This window comes from Equus quagga, chromosome 6 (assembly GCF_021613505.1).
Source record: "Equus quagga isolate Etosha38 chromosome 6, UCLA_HA_Equagga_1.0, whole genome shotgun sequence".
NCBI lineage: Eukaryota > Metazoa > Chordata > Mammalia > Perissodactyla > Equidae > Equus > Equus quagga.
Genome location: NC_060272.1, coordinates 66,356,045 through 66,381,235, shown reverse-complemented (window position 1 = coordinate 66,381,235; position 25,191 = coordinate 66,356,045). Strand labels below are relative to the sequence as shown.

The window sequence follows — 25,191 nt, the reverse complement described above, 5'->3', positions numbered from 1 at the left end:
CAGGTTTCAATAAAAGCCACTGATGAAACATTACTGTGGTGAAGGGTATACTGCTAATCAAGTCGATACATACATATTTGGTGGTTCTCCTTTACAGGCACAAAATAAATATAATTAAACCCTAACGAGAGATACAAGAGGCTAAAATTTTAAGTCAGATCAATAGCATGTCAATCAAGTCCAAAATAAATGACTCAAAAAGCATGCACATGAACATAAAATTTAAAGAAGAAAAAAATTAAAAAATGTTCTTTAACTAAAAAAAAAAAAAAAACCCCAAAACACTAGAATTGTGCTGTCCAATAGAGCAACCAAGAGCCACATTTGGCTACTGGGCACTTGAAATGTGGCTAGTCTGAACTGAGATGTACTGTTGCTTGAAGACACAGTACAAAGAAAAGAATGTAAAATATCTCAATATTTTTTCATATTGAGTGCATGATGAAATGACAATATTTTTATACTGTTTTAAAGTATATTATTAAAATAAATTTCATCTTTCTTTTTACTTTCTAATGTGGCTACTAGAAAATTTAAAATTACATGTATGGCTTGCATTTGTGTCTCATATTATATTTATATTGGACAGTGCAGCCCTAGAACAATCCTGACAAGGAAACTTCATGATTTTTAAGTTATCACCCTAACCCTAACGTACTCCATTTCATAATCCTTCCTTTCAAACTGCAGAGAACCCTAGTTCTAGACGTAACGGCTGATGGCTCAATGCCCAATGTAGAGGAAGGCATCAAGAGTGGCTTCTTAAATTAGGTTCTCTCATTTTGGAGTCCATTAACTATCAGGATGTTTTATTCTTTAACATAATAGAAACATGTCTGAATCTGAAGACCAAATATACATTAATTAAAATTTTTTAATCTAGGAAAAAAAGATTGAAAAACATGTTTGAATGATAATTTTCATTCTGAAATTATAGTTTCTTTAAAGTTATTTGGAGGGCTATATGATATCTATTTCTAGGGAGACTATAGATCTTTGCAAATAGATGCAAGAAAGTTGCAGAGACTACAAAAATGAACATCTACTGAAATAATTATGCAGATTCCACCATGAAAAGAATTCACATAGAGCCCACGACTAAGAGTAAGTATTAATTCTTTCAACGATATTGAGTACCTACGATGGGCCAGGCACGCTATCAGATAGTGGAATATACTAGTAAACAAAATCACATAGGATTCTTCTCTTGTGGAGCTTATGTTTTAACAGAGAAAAGGAAACATTACACAAATAAGCAAAGACTACAGATGTGATAGGTGCTATGAGAAAGGCTTATGGTACTGCAACAGTATACAATTAGGGGTGTCTGATCTAGTTTGGAGAGTGAAGCCAGGCTGTCCTAGGGAAGACCTGAAGGATAAGGAGAAGGTGAGAGGCTGAGGGGTGGGGGTGAGAAGGGAAGAATCTGCATGTGGAGACTCTGGTGGGCCAGACTATGCAATCAGTGCTGATATTGTGTATCAGTACACCTGTCAAGGCCACAGAAGGGGCCAAAAGGCAATGGGAAGCCACTGAAGGATTCTAAGCAGAAGAGATGCATTTGATTAATCACTTTTAATTTTTGAAAAGACCCCTTGGGCTGAAGCATAGGAAGTGATGATGTCCTGGATGGTGGAAGTGAAGATGAAGAGAAATGGAGTGACATAAAAGCTAAAATCAACAGGACTGGGTCATGGATTGGATATATGGAGGGGCTGTGGGGGATGTTGGGGCTGACCCCAAGGTTTCAAGCTTCTGTGTGACAGCGTTATTCATTAAATAGGTTGAGAGCTGAGGTGAGGTCCAGGATAAAGATACGCTGAGGGAACAGGATATTTCAAGACAGAGAGCTGAGAAGTGTTGAATACCAATGGGTTAATTAAGATAGTAAGTGGTCATATTAAACATGGTCACTGGGATTAACAACATGGGGTTAACGAGGTGTTTAGATGGAGGGATGGGGGAAAATCCATAGTAAGGTAGGTAAGGAGTGAGTGAGAAGTGATAAGATGGAGACACTGAATATAGACAACTCTTTCAAGGAAAGGTTTGCTGTGAAAGGAGAGAGGGCTAGAGCTGGAGGGGTGTTTGGGGTATCAATGGAGAGGGTTTTTTTAATGGCAAGAGAAATTTAAACTTGTTTCAAGAACTGATGGGCAAGATGTGGTTGAGGGGAAAAGGCTGCAGACACAAGAGAGAAAATAAGCCAAAAGGATTAGGCTCTTAGACGGTAGAAGGGGATGCAGAGGTCAAAGCATTGGCTCTTAGGCAGGAGAGCGAACTTACTCCTATAAAAGGAAGGGAAGAAGAGAAAATGGGTACCCTTCTCTTTTTCTTTTTTCTTCAAGGAAAAAAACAAAGCTGAAGGAAAGGGGATATTTTCAGGCCTCCCAATTTATACTGTCTACAATTAAGGTGAATACATAAGTTTATACCCTATGTTTGGTTTGACATTTTCAAAATAAGATCCAACCCAGTAAAAGGATAAAGGCACAGATTAAGTTTACATATAAAAATGTCAATCTGTTTAAATCTGGAGGTTCATTGTGAGAACACAGGGCTGCCTCTCATGATCTGGAATACCTTCTGTATAATAAGATATACCACATACATGCTGGTGAGGAACCTACCATCGTTCAATGTGTAGCGATGAAAACGTCCGCGAAGCTGCTTCTCGAGTTAATAATTTGAACCCACACTGTGTGTCCCTGATTCCTTTGACACAAAGGAACCACACCAGAAAGTGGAACCCATACATGAGAAGAGTACGGAAGTAAGAACGCTGAAACAAAGACAAAATAGAAATGATTTTTCCATTTATCTATAACAGAGACATTGAAATCACCTGGCCTGTACACAACTGCATTTTAATATTTAATTGACTGGTCGATGAACACACTGTTCCATTCCCTTCACTGGCAAAGCATTATACAGAAAGGGGGAGGATGCCTACTGCTGAGCGGACGGAGGCTCTGGAGAAGCAGTTACTCACGTCCTGGTGGTTGAGTGACAAGAAGCAGCACAGTACCGGTGAGAGGTCAGGGCCTCAACCTACCAGAATCATACCACAGCAGTTCTGGGCTGCCATGAGCAAGGAGAACATCTCATTCATCTACATATTTTGTGCCTCTCTGCCCAAAATATATTCCAGTTTCAAAAAAGGTGACAGTTACCAGAATATTTTGCAAAAGCAAAACACTAAGATTTGAACCTGAAGTTTGATACCTAGCTAAAGAGAATATTGATAAAAGAGGTACAGCAGAGTGTCATGGAAGTTACAGACTAGAAAGAAGTTTGAAGCAAAAACCCTGTCTCTCTAATTAGGTAAGACAGATATCTGATTAAATATATTTTAAATATAAGTTCTTTAATACTTTGGATATTAAACTTAAGTAGTCTTTAATCCTGAGTATTCACTGCTGTCATTAGTAATTAATTTTATAATTAGTAGTAACAGGACATAATATTCCATTATTCATTAAACATTGCAAACTTTAAAACATAGTAACAATAGATCATTATCATTGTATTCAAGACTTTCATGTTTAGGATTAAAAAAAGATAGGAATCTCAACATTTTTTATAACTAAGGTAATAGACCCACGTGATACATGCACATAAGGAACCTATTCAGAGTCTGCGGAGAACATTTAATGTCTCATACTATTAAATAGAGGTCCCTTCCTCCTTTTGGATTTTGCTTTTCATAATTGTAATCTTTAGTACTGTTCTTCACTCACATGGCTTTTTCTATCATTACTGAGCAGAACCATGACTGACCAGCGATGACACGACATAGTAGAAAAACGCCACTGACCTGTGCAGATCTCTATTTGAATCCTGGCTCCACTAACAACTAGCAGGGTGACCTTGAGCAAGTTACCTCAACTCTCAAAGTCCCACTTTCCTCATTTATAAAATAGGAATGAAAATGCCTACCTCATAAAGTTATTATAAGGATTACAGGAGATAATATTAAAGCCTTTAGCCAAGTGTTTGGCACAGAAAGTAACAGGAACTCAATAAATGTTTTTAATATAAAGGAAGAAGGCTTGAAGCTCACTTTAACCTCCCGACTACAATTTCACTTGTGTATTAAATAGGGCAGGAAGGGAAGGAAGAATAAAATACCTATCTATAAAGTATGTAAAACAAACTTTCTGAAAGCATTTAGCACTTCTTATTATCTAGAATCATTAGTTACGTTTTGATGTAAATATGTCTTACCTCTCTAAGTAGGGCAGAAACCTCATTTTAAAATACTCTGGGAATCTCACAACAGCTTGCTCAGTGCCTTCCATATAAAATACTTCCAATAAATACTGGTTGACTGATTAAACCTCCAAAAGAGTATTTATGCTTAGAAAAGAACAAATAGAAATTGAAAGATAGAAAAATAAAAATTAAAAGGTAGAAAAATAATACCTATATTCTCCTAGAATGATTTTTAATGTGATTTAGGTGAGCTTACTAGTTACCAAATAAAAATATTTACAACTGCTTGTGCTTGCATGTTAATACAAGATTTTTGCTTGTTTTATGATAATGGCTATCTTTGAAAAACCAGAAACATGTGGAGTTCACATGAAAACCTTAATTTATTTGATTTCCAACATATTTAAAAGCATAACAAGATACTACAAAAAGAGGATCTTTAAATTTTAAAACTTGGCAAAATACCTTAAAATTTAGAAGATATCTAAAAACATATCATAGGATAGACTTATTTAGTTAAACTAAGCTAACAAAATCATAGAGTAGTACTATATGAATTTCTGAAGTAGATGTTTAAAAACATGAAAAAAAGACATTCACTACTTCAATATTAACAATAATCTCTCTAATGTTTATGAAATGTAAACAAAGAATTCAGGTGAAATTTAAAGTTGACTGGTAATTTCATTATCTTAAAGTCAGAAGTTCAAAGAAGTCCCAAGACTTAAGAAAAGACTCTTCAAAGAAAATCTGAAGACATCAAACAAATGGTAATGGATTCTATTTTAAGTCCTTTAAAAGTGATAAATTAAGAATACCCAGACAATTTCCACATGATTGTTGTAACTGTTATACAGAACACATGGGGATGTGCACACATTTATGGATGCTAAAGGACTCCACTGGGGCTGTGTCATGTTTATCTTCCAAGAGAACAGTACAACAGATGGCAGGATTAACTGAGAATGTGTATAAACGTATCTAGCAAAGATAAGACTGAAAACTACAGGGTTAAACTATTGAAGTTGCTGTTTACTATCCTGATTAATTCTTTCATAATTTTTTTACTGTCCACAGACTGATCACCATGCAAGCACATTAAGAGAAAACCTGAGTGGCTCAGAAAAGGAAGGCTATGCCGCAGTTTCTTGGACATGTGGCAGATGGATATGTTGCCTCTTGGAGATGAGCATCTCTAAGACAGGTCTAGCTCTACGAGGATCATCTGGATTTGAACTTGAACTACAAGCCTACTGAGCATCGGCAGTAGACAACTGCTGATCCCTAGTCAGTAGATCAGTTTATCCTTTCTTTCTACAGAGTAGTAGCCAACTCTATGGGGTCCAAAAAGCACTAAATCAATCACTAAGTTTTAGAGATGGAGGAACAGATGGATGGATAACAAGATAAATTATAAACATGTGGATCCTGGGCTAGATCCCTTGATGTGTGGCTAAAAGCAGTACTAGGTAAAAGAAGATTTAGACCATAGCAGTCTTATTTGAATACTATTCTAAGAAAAATTCAAAGAGTTTTCAACTAATGGATGTTCTATTTGAAAAGAATTTACACCATTAAAAACAAAACCAAAGAACAACATACTTCCTTTCTACTGCCACCAACAATAAATACAGGGCCCAAGTATCTCGTGCCTAGAGTATTTCAATAGCTTCCTAATTACTGCTTCCTATTTCTTCAATCTATCTTTTTTCCTCCACCAAGTAGATTATCCTCTTTTTCCCTATTAATATATTATTTGAAAAAAGAAAAAATTCAATCACACAACCATGAAATTAATATCAGTCTATTTTGTGTTTTCGTTTGCATAGATATTTTTACACAATTATACTGTATTTACAATATAATACTGTTTTTTATACAACCTAATATTTTAGGTATTTTTCCCATGTGATTATGTAGTCTCCATTATCATCTGTTTTATTGGCTGCGTGACATTTCAGCCAGGGGAAATATCTATATTTTCTAGTGTTGGAATTTAGTATTTTATAGTTTCTAGTGTAACTATAAATAATGTGCTGAACATCTTGGACATCCTTCCCTTATCCCTTGTGTGTCAGTAAAGTAATAAAGTTGGACTAGTTAATCTCTAAACTCTCTTTCAGTTTTAAATTCCTGGGAGTATGATATTCTCTATGGTTAATGGATTAAACTTTTTCAAATACCAATAAGAGTCCATAGGAATATAGAATACTGGACCAGATGCTCAAGATGTTAAAATAATTTATTTATTAAAAAAAAGGAGAGTCTGTGTTTCCACATGTGAGCATAATCCTTAAGAGGTTTTATGACTCTGCCATCAGTATATTTTTTATAAAAAAATCAGAATTTCTTATCTTATTTCAGAATCATTGAGGAAAAGGTTAAATCTTCTATGCCACTGGTTCTCAAACTCTGGTATGCATAAAGGTGACCTGGGAAATTGTTAAAAATGCAGACTCTTGGTCCCATGCCTAGAGTCTGATTCAGTGTGGCTGAGACTGACCCAGGAATATGTATTTAAAAAAAACCTCCCCAAATAATTTTGACCTTGCACTGAAAAATATGGCTTTATTCTCAAACTACTTGACCACTCTAGATGAACCATTAAGAATATAATGGACAGGGGCTGGCTCTGTGGCGTACTGGTTAAGTTCACACACTCTGCTTTGGTGGCCCAGGGTTCGCAGGTTCAGATCCCAGGCGAGGACCTACTTACTACTCATCAAGTCATGGTGTGGTGGTGTCCCACATACAAAACAGAGGAAGACTGGCACAGATGTTAGCTCGGGGACAATCTTCCTCAAGCAAAAAGAGGAAGATTGGCAATAGATATTAGCTTAGGGACAATCTTCCTCACCAAAAGAAAAGAAAAAAAGAGACTATAATGGACAATTACTGAGCTTGTTACACTAGACCAACATTTTTAAGTGAAAAAATGATTCAAATAAAAAAAATTGCATAGAATAATTCCTTAATATATTTTTTCCTTCAAGTTACTCCAGCTTTTCTAGCCTAATCTACAAATTACAAAATGAAGAATTTCATGTCTTCGGTGAATTTTTTTTTTTTTGGTGGGGAAGATTGGCCCTGAGGTAACATCTGTCGCCAATCTTCCTCTTTTTGCTTGAGGAAGATCGTCTGCTGAGCTAACATCTGTGCCAATCTTCCTCTATTTTACATGGAATGCCGCCACAGTGTGGCATGATGAGAAGTGCTAGGTCTGCGCCTGGGATCCGAACTTGCGAACCCCAGGCCACCAAAGCAGAATGCATGAACTTAACCACTACACCACCAGGCTGGCGCCCCCTTCAGTGATTTTTTTTTATATCCTAAAAAGGGCAGTTACAACTTGTCAAATTTTAAGGTATAGTGCTTTTGTAAGAGGAATAAAGTTAAAAAAGAATTTAAACTTTGAATGAAACAAAATATAGTATCTAAGTGTGCAAGTATGACAAAACTAAAGGCAGTTGATAGGTTCAAAAATGCATCATTTAGAAGTTTGTTATATATTATAACTGAATGGGGACTGTTTGTGTCTTAAAAAAAAATAAAAAAGAGCTGCTTGCATCCTAAGTCAAAGTGAAGTCTACATCCTTCTGTAAACTCATTAAAAGAAAAAATCAATTCCTAAATGTTCCAATTCTTCACAAATTTCCAAAATTAAAAAAATTCTTTTCTTTCGAAAGGAACCTCATTTTTATGAGATTAAGTATGAAAGCTTATTTTGTGCTAATGTATATGTAAAACAGGAATAAACTGCTGACCCCTGCCAGTTAATGAGCCTCACCTGAGCAATTGACTCTTTTTCCAAATGAGCTCGAGATCCACATGCAATAGCCATTTGATCCTGAAGAAAACAAAATCAAACGATTTTTCAAAACTTATGTATCATTAATAAAAATATTTATTTTCAATGTGAATATCTCATTTTTTAGAAAATGATTTTTTAAAAAAGTAAGACTAAATATCTTTAAAGGTTTATTGAGGAGCTCAGAATAGTTACAGCTTCAAGAAGCCTAATTGCACTTACTAAGAGGACACTAAATATAAGAGGCATGTATTACTTCAAAATTCACATATTTAAATGATTTTTCTGATTAAAAATACTATATCAATATAAGTATACTTTTTTAGAAAGAAAAATTAATAGTATTAGAAAGACAAGGGTTATCTGTAGATGGTATGATTTTACATATAATCACTAAAATCTTGAAAATCTAAGAATATCAACTGAAAACCTACTACAAACAAGAGAATTTGAAAAGATGAGTGGGAACAAAATGAATATATATATAATATTTTAGCCTTCATATGTACAAACAATAATCAGAAGATAAAGTGGAAGAAAAGACAACATTTACAACATCAATAAAAAAGAAAAATCTAGAAATAAACTTTACAAGAAATGTAGCAAGATCTAAACAAAGGAAACAAGTAAATGCTACCAAGGGAAACAAAACAACACAGCACACAGAGGGGCACACCATGATCGTGGGCAACGGCAGGTGATGACAGCATTAAAAAGTCAGTGCTCCTTAAATTAATCTTTAGTTTGAAGGCCATACCAATAGAAATACCAAAACAATTTTTCATTGAACTAGACAAGCTGATTTGAAAGTTAATATTGAAAAATAAAGAACCAAGAAGAGCCAGGAAAATTCTAAGAGCGAGGAAGGACTTGCTCCAGAGGATTTAAAAACATATTACAAATTACAATAATTAAAAAGGTACTGGAATGTAAACAGATAAATGCATGGGCCAGAATGGAAAGGCCAGAAACACAAACACACACACGTGGGTACTTAAAATACAATAAAGATGACATTTTAAATCCCGTGGGAAAAAGATCAATGAATAAATGCTGTGGGGTGTCCTGGTAGCCATTTGGAAACCAAGCCGCATGCTGACAAGGATATATTCCAGATACATCGAAGATTTAAGGGTAAAATAGAAATAATTTGATCTCAAGGAAGGCACAAGTACATAAAACCCAGAAGAATAAATGAATTTGAAATAAAAAAAATTGCTGTGTGGCAAAACAACAAAAATTCAACCATATTAAAAATTAAAAGACAAAATAAATGGAGGAAAATGTTGATAATTTATATTACAGACAAAAGGCTAATTTCCAAAATGCACAAAGTACTTCTACAAATTATTAAAAAAGTACTCAACAACTCAGGTGGAAAAGAGGCAAAGGCTATGGACAGAGAGTTCACAAAAAAGTAAGTAAAAACAGCTCTTAAACAACTGAAAAGATCCTCAATCACACTTATACCAAGAGCAATGCAAATAAAACCTAGCAGTTTTTACCGTACTGTGCCTACACACTATATGGACAATGATTTGAAAACTGTTAACAGAATTACAAATATACATATAATTTGACCCAGCAATTCCACAACTGGGAAGTCTTCCTAAAAATAAACTTGCATATGTGTAAGAAGATATTCATGCAAGGTTAATCATTTCATTGTTTGAAGCAGCAAACTTGTATATCTATCCAAAGGAACTAGCTATGAAGTTGTGAAAGAATGAAGAAGCGCTTTGATGTATATATACAGCTCAATCTCCAAGATATATTGTTAAATGGAAATAACAGAACAGTGTATAATGTTATGGTTTTGCGCTTTATTAAATAAAGAATACATATACAAACTTCCAGATGGAGATATAAGAAATGGATAACACTAGTTACTTCTAGGAGTAATTGGTTGACTGAAAAATGAAGGGTGGGGCTAATTTCACTGTATATCTTCTAATACTATTTGAATTTTGAATCATTCACCAAAATAATTAAAATTCGTGTTCATTGTAAAAAAAAATTAGAATATAAATTTACATATATATGACAAAACTTTATTATAAAGAGAGAAGTCACATATAATCTCACTACCTAAAAGCAGCCACTGATAAATTTTGTATATTTACTTGTCTATTTTTTGTACTTTTTTCCCTCTGCATTTAAAAAACCATAGCTAAAATTTAGTCATGTGTATCATGCTCTTTTTCATTTAAAATAACCTAAAGTTTTCTTATATTCAAGTTCATTGTTTCCGAACTTTTTATTACAGGCATTTTCAAACATACCCAAAAGTAGAGAGAATAAGAAAATAAAGCCCCATGTGCCCGCCACCTGGATTCAACAATTATCAACAAGCCCCTCACTACCACCCACCCAACCTAGGATTATTTTGAAACAAATTCTAAGCATCCTATAAATTGATATATATTTCAATTATAATATCACTATCATACCAAAAACATTAATAATTCCTTAACACCATCACATATACTCAGTTTTCAAATTTGCCCAATTATCTCGTAATGTTTCCAGTTTGTTTCAATCAAGAGCCAAATAAAATCCATACAAATTGATTGGTATTTCTTTTATCCACGGGTTCCCCCTTATGTCTTTTAAGTTTTTTTCTTATAATTTATTTGTTAAAGAAACAATGGAATTTATCCTGTAGAGTTTCCTAGGTTTTGAATTTTGCTGATTTGACCCCCCTGGTGACATTTAACATGTTCCTCCGTCCTCTGCATTTCCTGTGAACTGGGTGTTAGAGTTAGAGGCTTGATAAGATTCAGGTTTATTTTGCAAGAACTTGTCATAGTCGTGCTTCACGTCGGTTTTTCTTTCCTGTGCCGATTTAAGGACAATACAATATTTCACTGTACAGATAACCACACATACTTTCATTTTTTGCCTATGTGTTGATGATTTCTAATTTCATGTTATTATAAAGGTGCCTAAAAGAATATCTTTGATATAAAACTCCAACTGTATTTTGGATTTCTTTCTTTGGAGAAGTCATAGAAGTAGAATATTAAGTTAAAAATATGAATGTTTTTAATGTATAGGATCCAAATTAATCTTTAAAAAGGCTCTTTACATTCCCACTAATTGGGTATGATATTGACTATTTCATTAAATTCTTGTCAGTTCTAATCATTCTCATTTTAAATTTGCTAATTTGATAACAGAAAAATATAACTACACATGATCTAATTTACTTTTTTTTAAAAATAAAAAGGTAAACTTCCGGGAAATTTTTATTAGCCATCTATATTTTCTTCTAGAAATTATCTGTTATCTCTTTGTTTACGTACTATTTAATAGTAAGAATAATTTCTTCCCTTTTTCTGGCAGAGGTACTTTGCTCAGGAAGGGAGAGAAGGGTTTTCTTAGAGGAGAACCACGTTAAAAGTTCAGATCATATATGGCGAATAAGCTTTAACTTTGAATCCAAAAAGAGCAGTAGCATTACTGAGCAATAGATAAAGAAGGACATCCTTCTACCTTTCAGAGACTGAGTAGAGTTAAAATACCACTTAATTAAACTAAAAACAAAGCAAAAGCAAAAGATTTCATTTTAAAATCTCCTTTTCTTTCAGCATAAGCCTCTAAAAGCTTTTAAAGCGGGTTTTGTGTATCTGGAGTTCTGATGTAAGAACTGAATCCCTGATAGTGATCTCAGTATCAGGTGGAATTCATCTAAGTAGCTTTTAGAACAGTTAGCTGTTCTTCAGGCATGAAGGATATTCTTGTTTTAAAAACTGCTCATATTAGAATATATATGTAGACATGGAGTCTCTTTCTTCTAAGCTTCTTTCAGAGTATAGCTGAATTTCTTATTGTTTTAAAAAATGAATATTTTAGTTGCTATGACAGTTGGCTTTTAAAAGTGGAAAAACTGGTGCTGTATTCTATTCTAGAAAGAAATGCTTAATTAGAATCTCTCTTTCCTAACACTTTTTTAGTTAAGTGTTTTCTCACAATTCATGGGAGAGAAGTAATAGACTAGAAAAACTAGGAAAGTCCAATGTACATTAACAATTATAAACAGTAACATTACAATTAGTTCTGAAAATCAATCACAGACTAATGTTAATAATTAGAGGTAACGGTTACTGAGTGCTGAACACACACGAAACGGTTGACATAGATTTCTAAATTTTGATCATTTCCTCAGGATTATGAACTTGGGCTCATCGTCCTTATGTCAGAGATGAGCAAACTGAGATGCCTGGATTAACCTGCCCCAGTTTGCATGGGATTTGAAACTAGGTCTATTCAAACTCCACATCCAAAGTTAAGAAACATATTGAAATGGAAATTGGCACAGGGCACTCCAAAAGACAAAAATGCTTCCAAATAAGGTAGAGCTATAGAAACAAAGTTGAAAAAATTTAGAAATTAGTAAAAAAAAAAAGTAAATAGTAAAATTAGCCATATTCAGCCAATATGGGCAGAAACGGAAAACTTGGTATATGAAGCAAACTACCAAGTTAAGAATAAGTTTTATTTATTATAAAAAATAAAGTTTTGATTTAAAAAAAATCACCCCTCCCCTTTTTCTTTAAAAGCAATATAGGTTCATTGTTAAAAACTAACAATAGAATTAATCTAAAAAAAAATCTGAAAAGATACCCATAATCCCACCATCCAGACAACTGATGTTAACACACTATTTCATATATAGATAGATTTATCCATATATATCCAGATGTTTAAAATTTGCTTTTTTCACTTAATTATGTATAATGAATAGCCATCCTATATGATAATGAGTTTAACCAGTGTAATTTAATATCGGACATGTTAAATTGTTTCTAGTTTTTTCCTCTTATTAAAAAACACTACTCCTTGAAAATTTATTTTTATACACATTCTTAATTATTCCCTTAAGATAAATTTCTCAAAATTGGGTCAATGGATATGAATTATTTAAAGCTTTTGATTCATATTTCCAACTTGTTCTAAAAAAACTTTGTATCAATCTGCACAGACTCAACAGATAAACTTGGCAATATCTGTTTTGTTTCCTTTTATTTGAGGAAAGGTACCTTATTACTTCCCTGCCTTTTAAATTAAGAGTATTTTCTCTCGACAATCACAAGGATATGCAATTTATGAAAATTTCTGTGGTTAGAAAAAATTATGGTTGTTAAAATCAAGGTTTCAATCTTCTAGAACAAGGGTGGTAAACTACGGCCTGTGGGTCAAAGCTGGCCTGCGGCCTGTTTTTGGATGGCCTATGAGCCAAGAACGGTTTTTAAAAAAAGAAGAATATTGCAACAGAGACCATACATGGTCCACAGAGCCTAAAGTGTTTCCTCTCTGTCCTTTACAGAAAAAGTCTGCTGTTCCCTGTTCTAAGGGAGATCCACTTTCAAACTCGGTTCGTTGGTATTGAACACCTGCTCTGACAGGCAGCCCTTGGACTCCACTAGTTTGGGAAACACACTGTGATCTGCTGAGACAGACTCTCCTGAAGTTTTATTATGTACAGTCTACCACTTTTTTACATTTTCAAGCCTGCCTTTTTAATTTTTGCATTCTCCTTTGTTTGATTTTCACAAAGATTTCAGCAAAATGCTTGTGTAACTACCTGGTCTATAAAACGAATGACTTGGGAAGTCAAGGGATCTCTTTTGGAAGCCTGGTCATCTACCCACGTATTGAGAGGGTGAAGCAAATAGACTAGGTTCTTAGACCTGCCTGCGTGGTCCAAAAAAGGGGAAACATAATTGTTATTCTTTTATTTAAGGAACAACCAAACCACACATACACACATGAAATGCTGGTGTACCAAAACCGCACTTAGCCAAGGTACCAGGTTGAAGATACAGGAACATGCAGGGTCATTAGTTAGCAATCACTCCAGATTGAGCTGTGTGCGTGGTTAATATTTGTTTCCTATAGTTTTTCTTAATGTAATTTTACTCCATATCTCTTTAATATCCATTACCTTTAATCATTTGTGGCCTTAAAAACCTGAAAACTAAGTTTGTTGGAACTATGTCTAAATGAGAATTTAAGATACAAATCATGGCCTGAGGAATTATCCTATGATTATGGATTACAGACTTCTTGTCATCTATGTTGCCTGTTCACGGATTTTTGACTCTATTTCAAATAGTTAAATCACTACACAAGTGATCATCATATACTTTACTTAGAAAAATTACTGTAAAATCAACCATAATTTTATTAGAAGGGTAGAAAAACTACTGGTTAGGAAGTTGAAAAGCTGGGAGAAAGTTTTGCACTTAAAAAAAAAGATAATACAAGTAAAATATTTGGAACTAAAGGTAAATATCTCTTTTACTTGTTTATCGTACATAGCTCTACTTAAATTATGTACATTTAGTTTAAAACTTTAAAAGAACAATTATCTTCAGAGAAGGAATTACAGGCAGTTTTTCTAAGTTCATCATATAAGAATAATCAGACCAGAATATATGACCTGGCTACTCTAAGAGGAAATCCAAGTAAGAAGCAGCAGCAAATTTCTTTTTGTTGCAATTAAAAATAAAATCCGCTGAGAAGCAAACATTAGAAGCCGTCAATACTGTAGAAGACATTTAAGTGAACTACTGCCATCTAGTGAGTCAGTCGTGGAGTCATTATAGAACTCAGCTACTTTGAAACCCATGTTCCCGTTTCATTATTTTCAGAACTGTTCTAGTCAATTTTTATCAGGGCTTAAGGAAGTATATGCAATGCATGCTTATCAAATCTGTGGCCTACATGAATTGAGAAGGCAAGAGCAAGTGTACTAAAGATAGAATAAGAAGCCACACCTTGAGAAACTGAAATTGAACGTGCTGATGTTTAATAGGGATAAGTAGCGAGCCACACTTTCCTTCCTAAACAAAACAAAGCAAAGGAAACACAGAAATAAAAATAACAACCGTACCAGTACAGGGATGTGGAGGCAAGGTTCAATGGCAACACATATGACAAAGACCTGGCTGTATGAGGTAAAAATGTAACGTGGTGACCAGATCGATACCAGCTGAAGCATCTTCAGTGGAAAATGACCAAGATGGTAAGAAAAAGAAATATGCTCTTTACAAACTGGAAGAACTACTGACAGCGTAAAATAGAGAAGACACATGGAAAACAGCTTTAACGCTCTGAAGGGCTGTCACAAAGAAGTAGAAGTAGACTGTTTTGTGTAGCTGTAAAATTAGAACCACCAAAAGGAGACAGACGTGCATTTAATGTAAAGAGGAACTTTATAACTGAGTTGGGATGGAAGGGCTGCTTGGGCATCACCAGGGCTATGCAAACAGACACTGAAAGATCACTTGGTGGTTGTGAAAAGTTTCCAATAGTGAATAAGTGACTAAATTAGATCAAGGGTCTGCAAACTACAGCCCGTGGCCTGAATCTGGCCTGCTGCTTGTTTTTATAAATCAAGTTTCATTGGAACACAGGCATGGTCATTCATCTACGTATTTGTGCTACAACCACAGAGTTGAGTAGCTGCAACAGAGATTGTATGGCTTTAAAGTTGAAAATATTTACCAAATGGCCCTTTATAGAAAAAGTGCCAACACCTGAATTAGATAATTAAAAAGTTTCTAATTCCTCTATGCACATTAGCTTCAGAATATAAGTTTTCTGAGAGCAATGACTCTTTATAAGCTTTGTGAGAATCATGAGTAGACAGGAGTCCTGATTCAAAAATAATTTTCACTGGGTCGATCCAAAGACTATGGATTTTGGAACTTTAATTACCTATCATTTATCTGCCTCCTTTCCACTTCCTCCAAAAAGTGTTACATGATGCATATTGATAAAAACTCTTAATAAACTGAGTTCCAATTAATTCAAGTGAGTTGTGATCCTCTTAAATAATCAGGCTTCCCTTGAGGTGCTACAGACCAAGGCTGTGAATTAATAGCTTAATCATATGAGTTAGTTCTTTAAAACACAACATTTACAGTAACAATGCAGTAAACTGAATTATGACAAGGAAAAAAGATGGCATCAGAACTCCTTTCCTTTTCAGAGTAGTTTAAAGGGAACTGGATTTACAAGAGGAAGGATCAGATTTTTTTCCTGTTTATTGTTCGGTTCACCTCCTAATTTTGGTTAAATCATTTAATTTTTCTTTGCCCCACCAGAGGATGACATAAAGTCAGCTGCTAACAATTTGACACCTTCCACCCCGCCCCCCCACTCATGGCTCCCCAGCTACAGGGATAATGAGGGAGCAACATCTATCAAGTCTCTGTGGGTTCTTTCGGGGGAAGTAGGAAATCAAACCCAAAAACTTCATCAGTTGGATTTTTCTTTTAGCTTATCATGATTTTGTGAGAGGTGGAAGAAGACATACTTTTTCAGTAAGAGTGAACATGTAACATATCCAATAATAATTTTGTATCATAGAGTATAAGGCAGTACTGTCCAACATAACTTTCTGTGATGATGGAAATGGTCTATGTCTGTGTGAGCCAATAAGGTAGCTTACAAGCTACAAGGATATGAAATGTGGCCAGTGAGACTGAGGAACTGAAATTTTAATTTAAATTTAAATAGCCACACGTGGCTAGTACCTACTGTGTTGAATAGCACAGGTAAAAGGGATATTTTCAGAACTAATTCTTTTAAGAACTATATTAATTAATTCATTTAGTATCTCTAAAGAAAAACTGCTGGGAAGAAAGGGGGAGTGGGTGATGGTGGAGGGGGAAATAGAATACTTCACAAATCACGAAATTAAATAGATACTGATTTCTAGGAAGTAGGATATGAGGTGAGGGTTTGTAATATTAAATTTTCTGTTGTTTGGAGTTTTGCTTTAATGAGTTTTATATGTCGTGTTTTACTTTATTTGGTTTTTGCTATAATGAATAGGGATTATTTTAACAAATATATAATAATAAAAAACAGTTCTAAATTAGGTCTATTTCATTCATGGGTAGTTCTATTTATTGATCTTATTGTAGCACTCAATTTTGCTTCCTTAGTTCTGTAACTTCTTTTTTAATATCGTTCTGTTGTTTTGTCATCTCACCTTCAAATGCCTGAATTTGTGTTGCTGAATGCTTATTTTCATTAATTATTATTTCCTTAGCAAAAATATTCTCATGTAATTTTACCCTTTTCCTTGGATTATAATGGCTTTCAGACAGGGTTTATCTTTCTTTTGTATGAAATTTTAATTCTTTTTTTGTAGTAATAGGTTAGTGTAGCTGCCATTTATCTCTTGAGCTCTATGTAGCATTGTTGGGTCACTTGGGTTCCCTGCTGTTGTGAGATGTGGTCTTGTCCTGTACAAGGGGACACTCCTCTGAGGAATGGATCTAATCATATGGATCTGTGCCCCAAACTTAGCTTGAAGCCCCGAAAACGGTGAGCCTCAGCAATTTTTCTTGCTTCTGCTGAAATCCAGGGATACTGTGTATTGTTTGATGTTGTCCAAGGGTGCTTATTCATTCTTTCAGTCTGATTCTTTCCAGACCAGGAGTATTTGGTAAAAAGCTCAGAATTTGGTAAATTCATCTTCTTTTTCTAAATGGCTTTTAAAAGATGGGAATGGCACCAGGATTTTCTCTTTCCTCAATCTCCACTTTTTTCTTTACATGAATATTGATACAGTCACATACTCCATAATGACATTTTGATCAATGATGGACTCCATATACGACAGTGGTCCCATAAGATTAGTACCATATAGCCTACGTGTGTAGTAGGCTATACCATCTAGGTTTATGTAAGTACACTCTATGGATATTTGCACAACGATAAAATTGCCTAATGATGCATTTCTCAGAATGTATCCCCATCGTTAAGCCACACATGACTGTAGTGGCATTATTTGTAACTGCCAAAGCTGGAAACAGCCCAAATGTCCTTCAACAGTTGAATGGATAAACAAGCTGTGGTATACCCACACAATGGACTACTACTTAGCAATTAAAAGGAACAAATTATTGATACACGCAGCAATTTGGATGAATCTCAAATGCATTATACTGAATGAAAGTCAACCTCCACTTTTTGAAGTTATGGCATAAGTTGCACATAATCTTTTTTGAGTGGTTGCTGCTTGTGTTTTTTTTTTTTTTCTTCTTCTCCTCCTCCCCAAAGTCCCCCAGTACATAGCTGTATACTCTAGTTGTAGGTCCTTCTAGTTCTGCTATGTGGGGACGCTGCCTCAGCATGGCTTGATGAACAGTGCCAGGTTCGCCCCCAGGATCCGAACCAGTGAAACCTTGGGCCGCCCTGGCAGAGCACATGAAATTAACCACTCAGCCATGGGGTCGGCCTCTGCTTGTGTTTTCATTTATTTGTTTCATCAAAAACAAGATTCTGTGATCCAGTTTCATTTTACATCTTTACCTGGAAGTCTCAGTCTATGCTTTTAAATAAAAGCCTTAGCTAAATATGCATGATAAATATTAAAACTTTGGTAGAAACAATTAAAAAATCAAGGGAGATGGCCAGAGTAGTAATAAATGTCAAATGAATCTCAGAAAATCAGTGAATGTTTGTAATAAAATGATTAGCTCTTCTGTAGGACCGTATACACGAATTTCACACCAAGAAAAAAAAACAATTTAAAACTTATACGTAAATTATAGGTAACTTACAGGTAAAGCCCATTTTAATTTTACTTTAGACCCCCTATATTCTTGATTGAATATAATTTAAACTATATTCTTAGACTCACAGGCCAAGGCTGTAGATCATTTAGTCCCTTTTCTAATTTCTCAACATCGGGAAACTTTGTAGCTCCATCAGCATCTGCCATAAGGATCTTTTCTCCTCGAGAACTGAATATACCCTGTATTTAAAAATTTCAATTAAAAGAAAGTTGCTTAAAAATTAAGGTTAAATTCAATGACATAGTTTTTTCTGCTTTACTTAAAATATCTAAGAGTGAAATAGTAGGTATGAAATGGGAGAAGGAGGCCAAAGTTCAGTGGAAACAAATGACTGATAACTTTCCAAATGTATCTAACGCCTATTTCACGATTTTAAAAACTCTGTGAGGTCATACTACTATTACCTTGGAAAATATCAAGATAAGAAAATAATTTGGGCAAATTAAAGATATTCTGCATCAATAAAAATAGAAAGTAAAATACCTGTCATATACATGACATATTTTGTATAAATGACACATATATATGTATTGCAGATATATATTGTGTATATGTATCATGGTCCTTAAAGGGATCTGGGGCTACTTACAGCAGCATATGAAGGACATATTTATGGACAGACTGAACAAATATTATGCAGATTTGCTGTAAAATGCATCATAAGATGAGAGATCTTTAGTATTCTTTATTGTGGAATCTAAAGTATTTTAAATTATTATTGAATAAAGAAATATGGATGTTACTCAAATTTAGGAAGTGGGGATATATCCAAATACTGTTTTATGTTATTTGAGGCATCTCACACTTAGCAAAATTATGCCACTCAATTTTGAATTGTTGGTCTTTTGTGCAAAATATGGCTGTATTTACACCGTATCTGTGCAAAATATGGCATATATTTCACACAGAAATCAACTATCAATTATTAATTTCATGGTACATTTGAGTCAATTCATTGTTTCTTAAGTGTAAATATATTTATGGTTTGATACAGTAGAATATAGCTTTGCTATCACTTAACTGTGTGAATACAGATAAGATATATACAAATGTAGACAGAAACCTGATCATTAATTCTATCGTAGAAGCCCACTCATTAGTATCTGTGATGTCTTTTATTATACCCATTAGAATATGGGAAAAAGGCAGAAATAAAAATGTTATATTTAACATCTAAACAACATACATGAAGTTTTAGAAAAGAGAAAACATGACAAGGTGCAAAATCTCTAGCTATGAGTTTGACACGGAAAAAAAACCCCAATAAAATAACTATTTCAGCGATACATGACAAGGGTGAACTAGAGGTTATTATTTAGCATTAATGGAAAATTGCCTCTGCCCCTCAAACTTGTTTAAGCCGCCTCATCTTTTTTTTTTTTTTTTTTAAAGGGGCGGGGGGTTTGTCAATGTCTGCTGCTCTCCCATTCTACCACTGATGGCCTTCGCTTCAAGGCCAAACTTCTTGAAAAGGTAGTCTGTTAGTGGCTCCCATTCTTGTCCATTCAATCATACCCTATCCACTCTGATTGCTCTTTCTCTTATTTTTCTTCCTCCCCATGTGCCTCTTTTCCCCAAGGCTTGCTTCCTGGCTCTCCTTTTGCTTTATACCCTCTCCCTGGCCAATTCAATGGGTTTCAACTATCATCCGATGCATGTGGATGACTCACTAGTACCCTCTCTACCAGGCTATTCGGGATATCACTACTTGGTATCTCAAACTTATTAGGGCTCAAACTCAACTAAACATATTGTCTCTTCAGTCAGTTTCATCTCCAGTGTTTCATTCCTTCTATTAATGATGTATCATCCTCTCAGTTACCCAAGGCCATTGGAAATTCATTCCTCTCCCTGATCACCTGTTACAACTCTACCTTATTTTTAACACCTCCTACGTTTATTCTCTTCTCTTTTGTTGTGTCACCATCATGATCCAAACAAATACTCATTGTACCTTGCCTATATTACTGTGCTGGCTGCTGTCACTCTGTCAATGGTAAAAGTATAAAAGTCCTTAGCCTAAAGTTCATGATCCGAGCCCACCTGCCTCTCTGACCTTATTTCTATACAGTCAAGCCACATGTACCTAGCAGTTCCTTTTTTGCTGAGGAGTATTTGCCCCGAGCTAACAGCTGTTGCCAATTCTTCTCTTTGTGCTGAGGAAGATTTGCCCTGAGCTAACATCTTTACCAATCTTCCTCTACTTTCTATGTGAGCCGCCATCACAGCATGGCCACTGATAGACGAGTGGTGTAGGTCCATGCCTGGGAACTAAACCCAGGCTGCCAAAGCAGAGTGTGCTGAACTTAACCACTAGGCCACTGGGCTGGACCAGCAGTTCCTTTATTGTGGCATGTTGACAACACTACGCCTTTGGTCATGTTCCTCCTCTGCAAGCTCCCTCCTCTGACTTTTGCCTTGATAATTCCTATTCCTCCTTGAAGACTCACTTCAGAATTTATCTCCTATGAGAAGTCTTTGCTGCTCTTACTAGATGGAAGGTGGTAGCAACATTTTGCAGATACTTCTATTATAGCATTTATAACACCACTAAACTGTGATATCCTCAAGGATAGGATGGTTGTCTTTCATCTCGGTATCTCTAATAAAGTATCTGGCATGTAGTAGGCACTCACATGTTGGCTAAATAAATAAACGAATGGATGGATTTAAAGCCTATTGTTATATTCTGTCAATCCTATTTTCTTTTTCTTCTTTTTTGTATCCTGTGACCCAGTGAAAGCAAAGTCACTGTTTCTAGTTCCAAGAGTTCCTACTTCTATCTTTTCTTGCTTTGCTGACTGGCATGCTCTTCTCTCAACTTTTTCTCTATACAGTATCAGAGGGGTTAAGAGGACTCATTTCAGCATGAAACTAACCTAATCCAAATTTTGAATCTCTCTCTTAATATCTAAGTGACCTTGAGTAAGTTACATTACCTGTCTATGCCTCATTTCCATCATCTATGTAACCAAAATAATAGGACCTAACTCATGAGAGAATAGGAGGAGGATTCAATGTGATAATTATGTTGAAGTGGATAATTTATTGTCCAGCTCAAAATAATCAGCAAGTGGAAGCCAGTATTCACCACTGTTGGAGGCCTGGCTTCAGTGACATCCCTTTGTGAGGTCTGCTGTTTTCCTCATGTGCCTGAGACTGCTAGTTATCTACCCAATATTTATTCTTTCCTTCTTCCTTACTATTGGAATCCTGATTTGGTCAGGAATGAAAATATTAGAAAAAACATTTCTCAGCCTTCTTTGGAAATAGCGGGGGCCCTGTGACACTGTTCCAGCCAATGAAATTTCAGTAAGTCAATGGGTGGAGCTTCTGGGAAAGCTCTTTAAAAGGGGGCGAACCAGCTGGCAGGCATCTTTTGCCCTCTGCCCTTCCTCCTGTTTGGAATGTGGCTACAATAACTAATGCTCCAGGAATCATCTGTGTGCATGAGAAAAAGAGAGCGAAAGGCAGGAGCCGGGGTTTCTGATGACACCATGGAGTTGCTGAATAAGCCCTGAACTGCCTATATCTAGATTTCTTTTTATGGCAGCTAAAATAAATAAACCTCTAACTCATTTAAGGCACTATTTTTTGGATTTTCTTTCACATATCTTGACTTTTGGTCTTTCTTTCAGCGTATCTTGATTCCTACCTGATACGCCTCAGCTCTTAAAGTCACCGCTTTTCTCTGGGAATTTCTATAGGGCTTCGTCTGTAGCTCTCTCCTAAGTATACTCATCTTTTCTATTGGACTGTAATTCCATCAGGAGAGACCCACAGCAGATTCATCTTGGTTCACACTACCATGCTTAGCACAATGCCTTCATATAGGTAAAACTTAACACAAAAGCATTATATAAACTGCAAAAAAATCACAGAATCTCTTATCCAGTAACTAACTACATCAAAGACACACAGAAGTAATGGTAACATTTTAAATTTTGATTAAAATAAACATATTTTTATGAATCACTCAGTATGTTATAGATATGGCATATTGTTAGATTTGATCAAATTATATATACAATATGTCTGAAGTTATTATTAAAAGTAATTAAAAGTAATTTGCCACTAACTTGAAATGCTGGTATTCAACTAGCCAGCTGTAGAATATACATGTACTTATAGTCTGCAAAAGAGGTTATTCAAAATATCTTTATTTTAGATAAAAATGTTGAAAATATGTATTACCATCCTAATAGCTCCACCTTTCCCACGATTCTTCACCAGCGTTATCACTCGTACTTTGTCACTTCCGTATTTCTGGCAGTATTTAAAAGCTACCTGTCAAATTACATAAAAGTCAGACAAAATTAACTTGGGTTCCAAGATAGTAATATAACTGGGTTTTGCATTTTGGCTTAAACCCTGCTATTCCAGTTGCCTTCTTCCAGTGATTCGACTATATCCACCATACATTTTGGTGGCCGAGGGGAGTTGTCGAATTCCTGGTGCCAAGATCTGACACTGACTTTCTAGGTTGTAGTCATAATTCACTTTCCTGCAGAGGAACCACCAGAATAGGCAGCAGCCGTCTCTTATTCTCTTGACTCCTCTACCTAAGCTATTGAGCTGCTAAAAAAAATAAAATCCACGTGCTAACCAACTATTACAAACTTGTGATCAGGCCTCCAGTGCTGCTTAATGACTTATTTACTTGTCAGCACCTGATCTTATTCCCAAAAGGCTGTTTGTATCCTGGACCATTTCCCCCAAATCTTCTCACTCAAATTCCGTTCTCTCAGCAGATATCCATACTGAAACCTGTTCTCTTCTGAATCTTCACTCTCTTCCTCTCCACTGGCTCCTCAGCCTCAAATGTCCTCAAGACTCCAGCATCCTAAACTCTTCCTTTGACTGCACTGTTATCATAATTAAGCACCTGCCATTACTCTTTGATTCATAAGCACAGTCACAAAACAGTGATCTACAGCTGCTATCTACATCTCTTCATCACTCATTTCGTCTTCAATCCACTGTAGTATGGCCCACACCCTTTGCTTTTCCACATTGCCTTTCTCTTTCACCTCTCTCCATCAATGGCACCCTCTCCTTTGACACGCATTTCCATGGGCAGTTGCGAAGTTATTTTCATCTGGTGTTTACCCTCCTGTCAGACCAGCTTAAGATGCAGCTCAAATACCATCTCTTTTTCCTAGCTTTCATGACCATCCTTACTGGTTCCCCAAAAAGGAAAATACAATTCTAACAATATGAGCTCCTGAGGCATCTTCCCATTCACAGTTACATAATGTAATTACAGACCCTCCCCAAGAGGCTGTGAGCTACTTAAAGATAAAGATTAATATTTCTATTGCCTGACACATGGACTTGGTTAATTTCCACAAAGAGTAATAATCCTGTATGCACATTCCTAGTATAGCACTGGGAGCTGCCTGCCCAACAAACAATGCCTCCTTCTTCCTTGCTATTATGGCCCCAATCTTGCATAGTGACAGTGTGTGCAGTCCTAGGAGATGAATTATGCTTGGTCTAAATCCTCTTTCCCAAGTACTTTCCCAGCCCCCCTTGCAGGAATGGGTGGCCATATCACCAAGTTCTGGCTCCTGAACTCTACGAGAGAGTTGGGGCTTCTGGTAAAGATTTTTACTCCCAGTTAAAATGGAGAGAGGCACACAAAGATAATTCTTAAAGTCCTGGCTGTTTCTTAGTGCTTCAGGACACGTGCTATTTTGAGCTGTGGCCATTCTGTGATTAAGGAGCACATGAGAACTGAAAAGATGGGGATCTGGCAAGCTGACATTGTTCAAATGCTGAGCCAACTCCTGAAGCGATGACATTCAGACTTCCTGGTGTATGAGAGAATTAAATGCCTTTTATTACCTAAGCTCCCCATGAGACAGTTCCTAACTAATAAAAGTATCTAACACATTGTGCTCCATTTATCTGGTTCATGTCTCTAGTATTAGATGAGAATTCCTTGAAGGCAGAAGACAGGTCTCCATCTTTGCATTTTAGTACCAGTCACAGCCCCTGACTCATGTTAATGGCTCAAGAAAGGTCTATTCAGAGAACATCTATTAGAGTTGTAGACGTTTGTCCTGGAATGGCATAAAGCTTGACAGTCACCACAAGACTCCAAAACCGGGAAGATGAAGTCATTGTGCAAGTAGCTGAACTAAAAGAAACTTTACCAGGCTAGGATGAAAGGCTCCTTCCAAAGGGGATGCTATCTAGCTTCGAAGAAAACAAATACTGTTGAAGCCATTCCTGTTTGGAATGCACAAACACTGAAGCTTTACAGTGTGTCCTCTGGACACCGCAGCAGCTGCTACTTGGCCACTGTTTGTGAATTTAGTGCATGCTGAGTGCTCACCTTTCTGGTACCTTGTATTATTTAAGGGTATAATAAATACCATTGTACAACTGCAACACTCTTATACATAGGATTCTGTGCATAAATTCTACCTCCTAACTTTAAAACTCCCTAAGAACACGAATTATATCTAAATTTTTTCTCATAAACCTCACAGAGTGAGAGACATAACATGCAGACAAATATACAACTTAGGGGAAGCTAGCTTCTTCTTTTAAATAAAAACT

General features: G+C 35.6%; 1 protein-coding gene across 3 annotated transcripts in view; it reads right to left on the bottom strand.

Annotated features, from left to right (window-relative positions):
* Positions 1-25,191, bottom strand: part of ALG5 (ALG5 dolichyl-phosphate beta-glucosyltransferase) — a 41,764-nt gene that overhangs the window by 8,467 nt on the left and 8,106 nt on the right. For 2 of the 3 annotated variants that reach the window (XM_046663968.1, XM_046663967.1), the window contains exons 5-8: positions 22,819-22,911; positions 18,690-18,803; positions 8,003-8,062; positions 2,631-2,782 (exon numbers count right to left, since the gene is read on the bottom strand). In XM_046663968.1, the coding sequence (XP_046519924.1) occupies positions 2,631-2,782; positions 8,003-8,062; positions 18,690-18,803; positions 22,819-22,911 (419 nt within the window). The remainder of the gene's footprint in view (positions 1-2,630; positions 2,783-8,002; positions 8,063-18,689; positions 18,804-22,818; positions 22,912-25,191) is intronic. The other variant, XM_046663969.1, reaches the window with a different exon arrangement.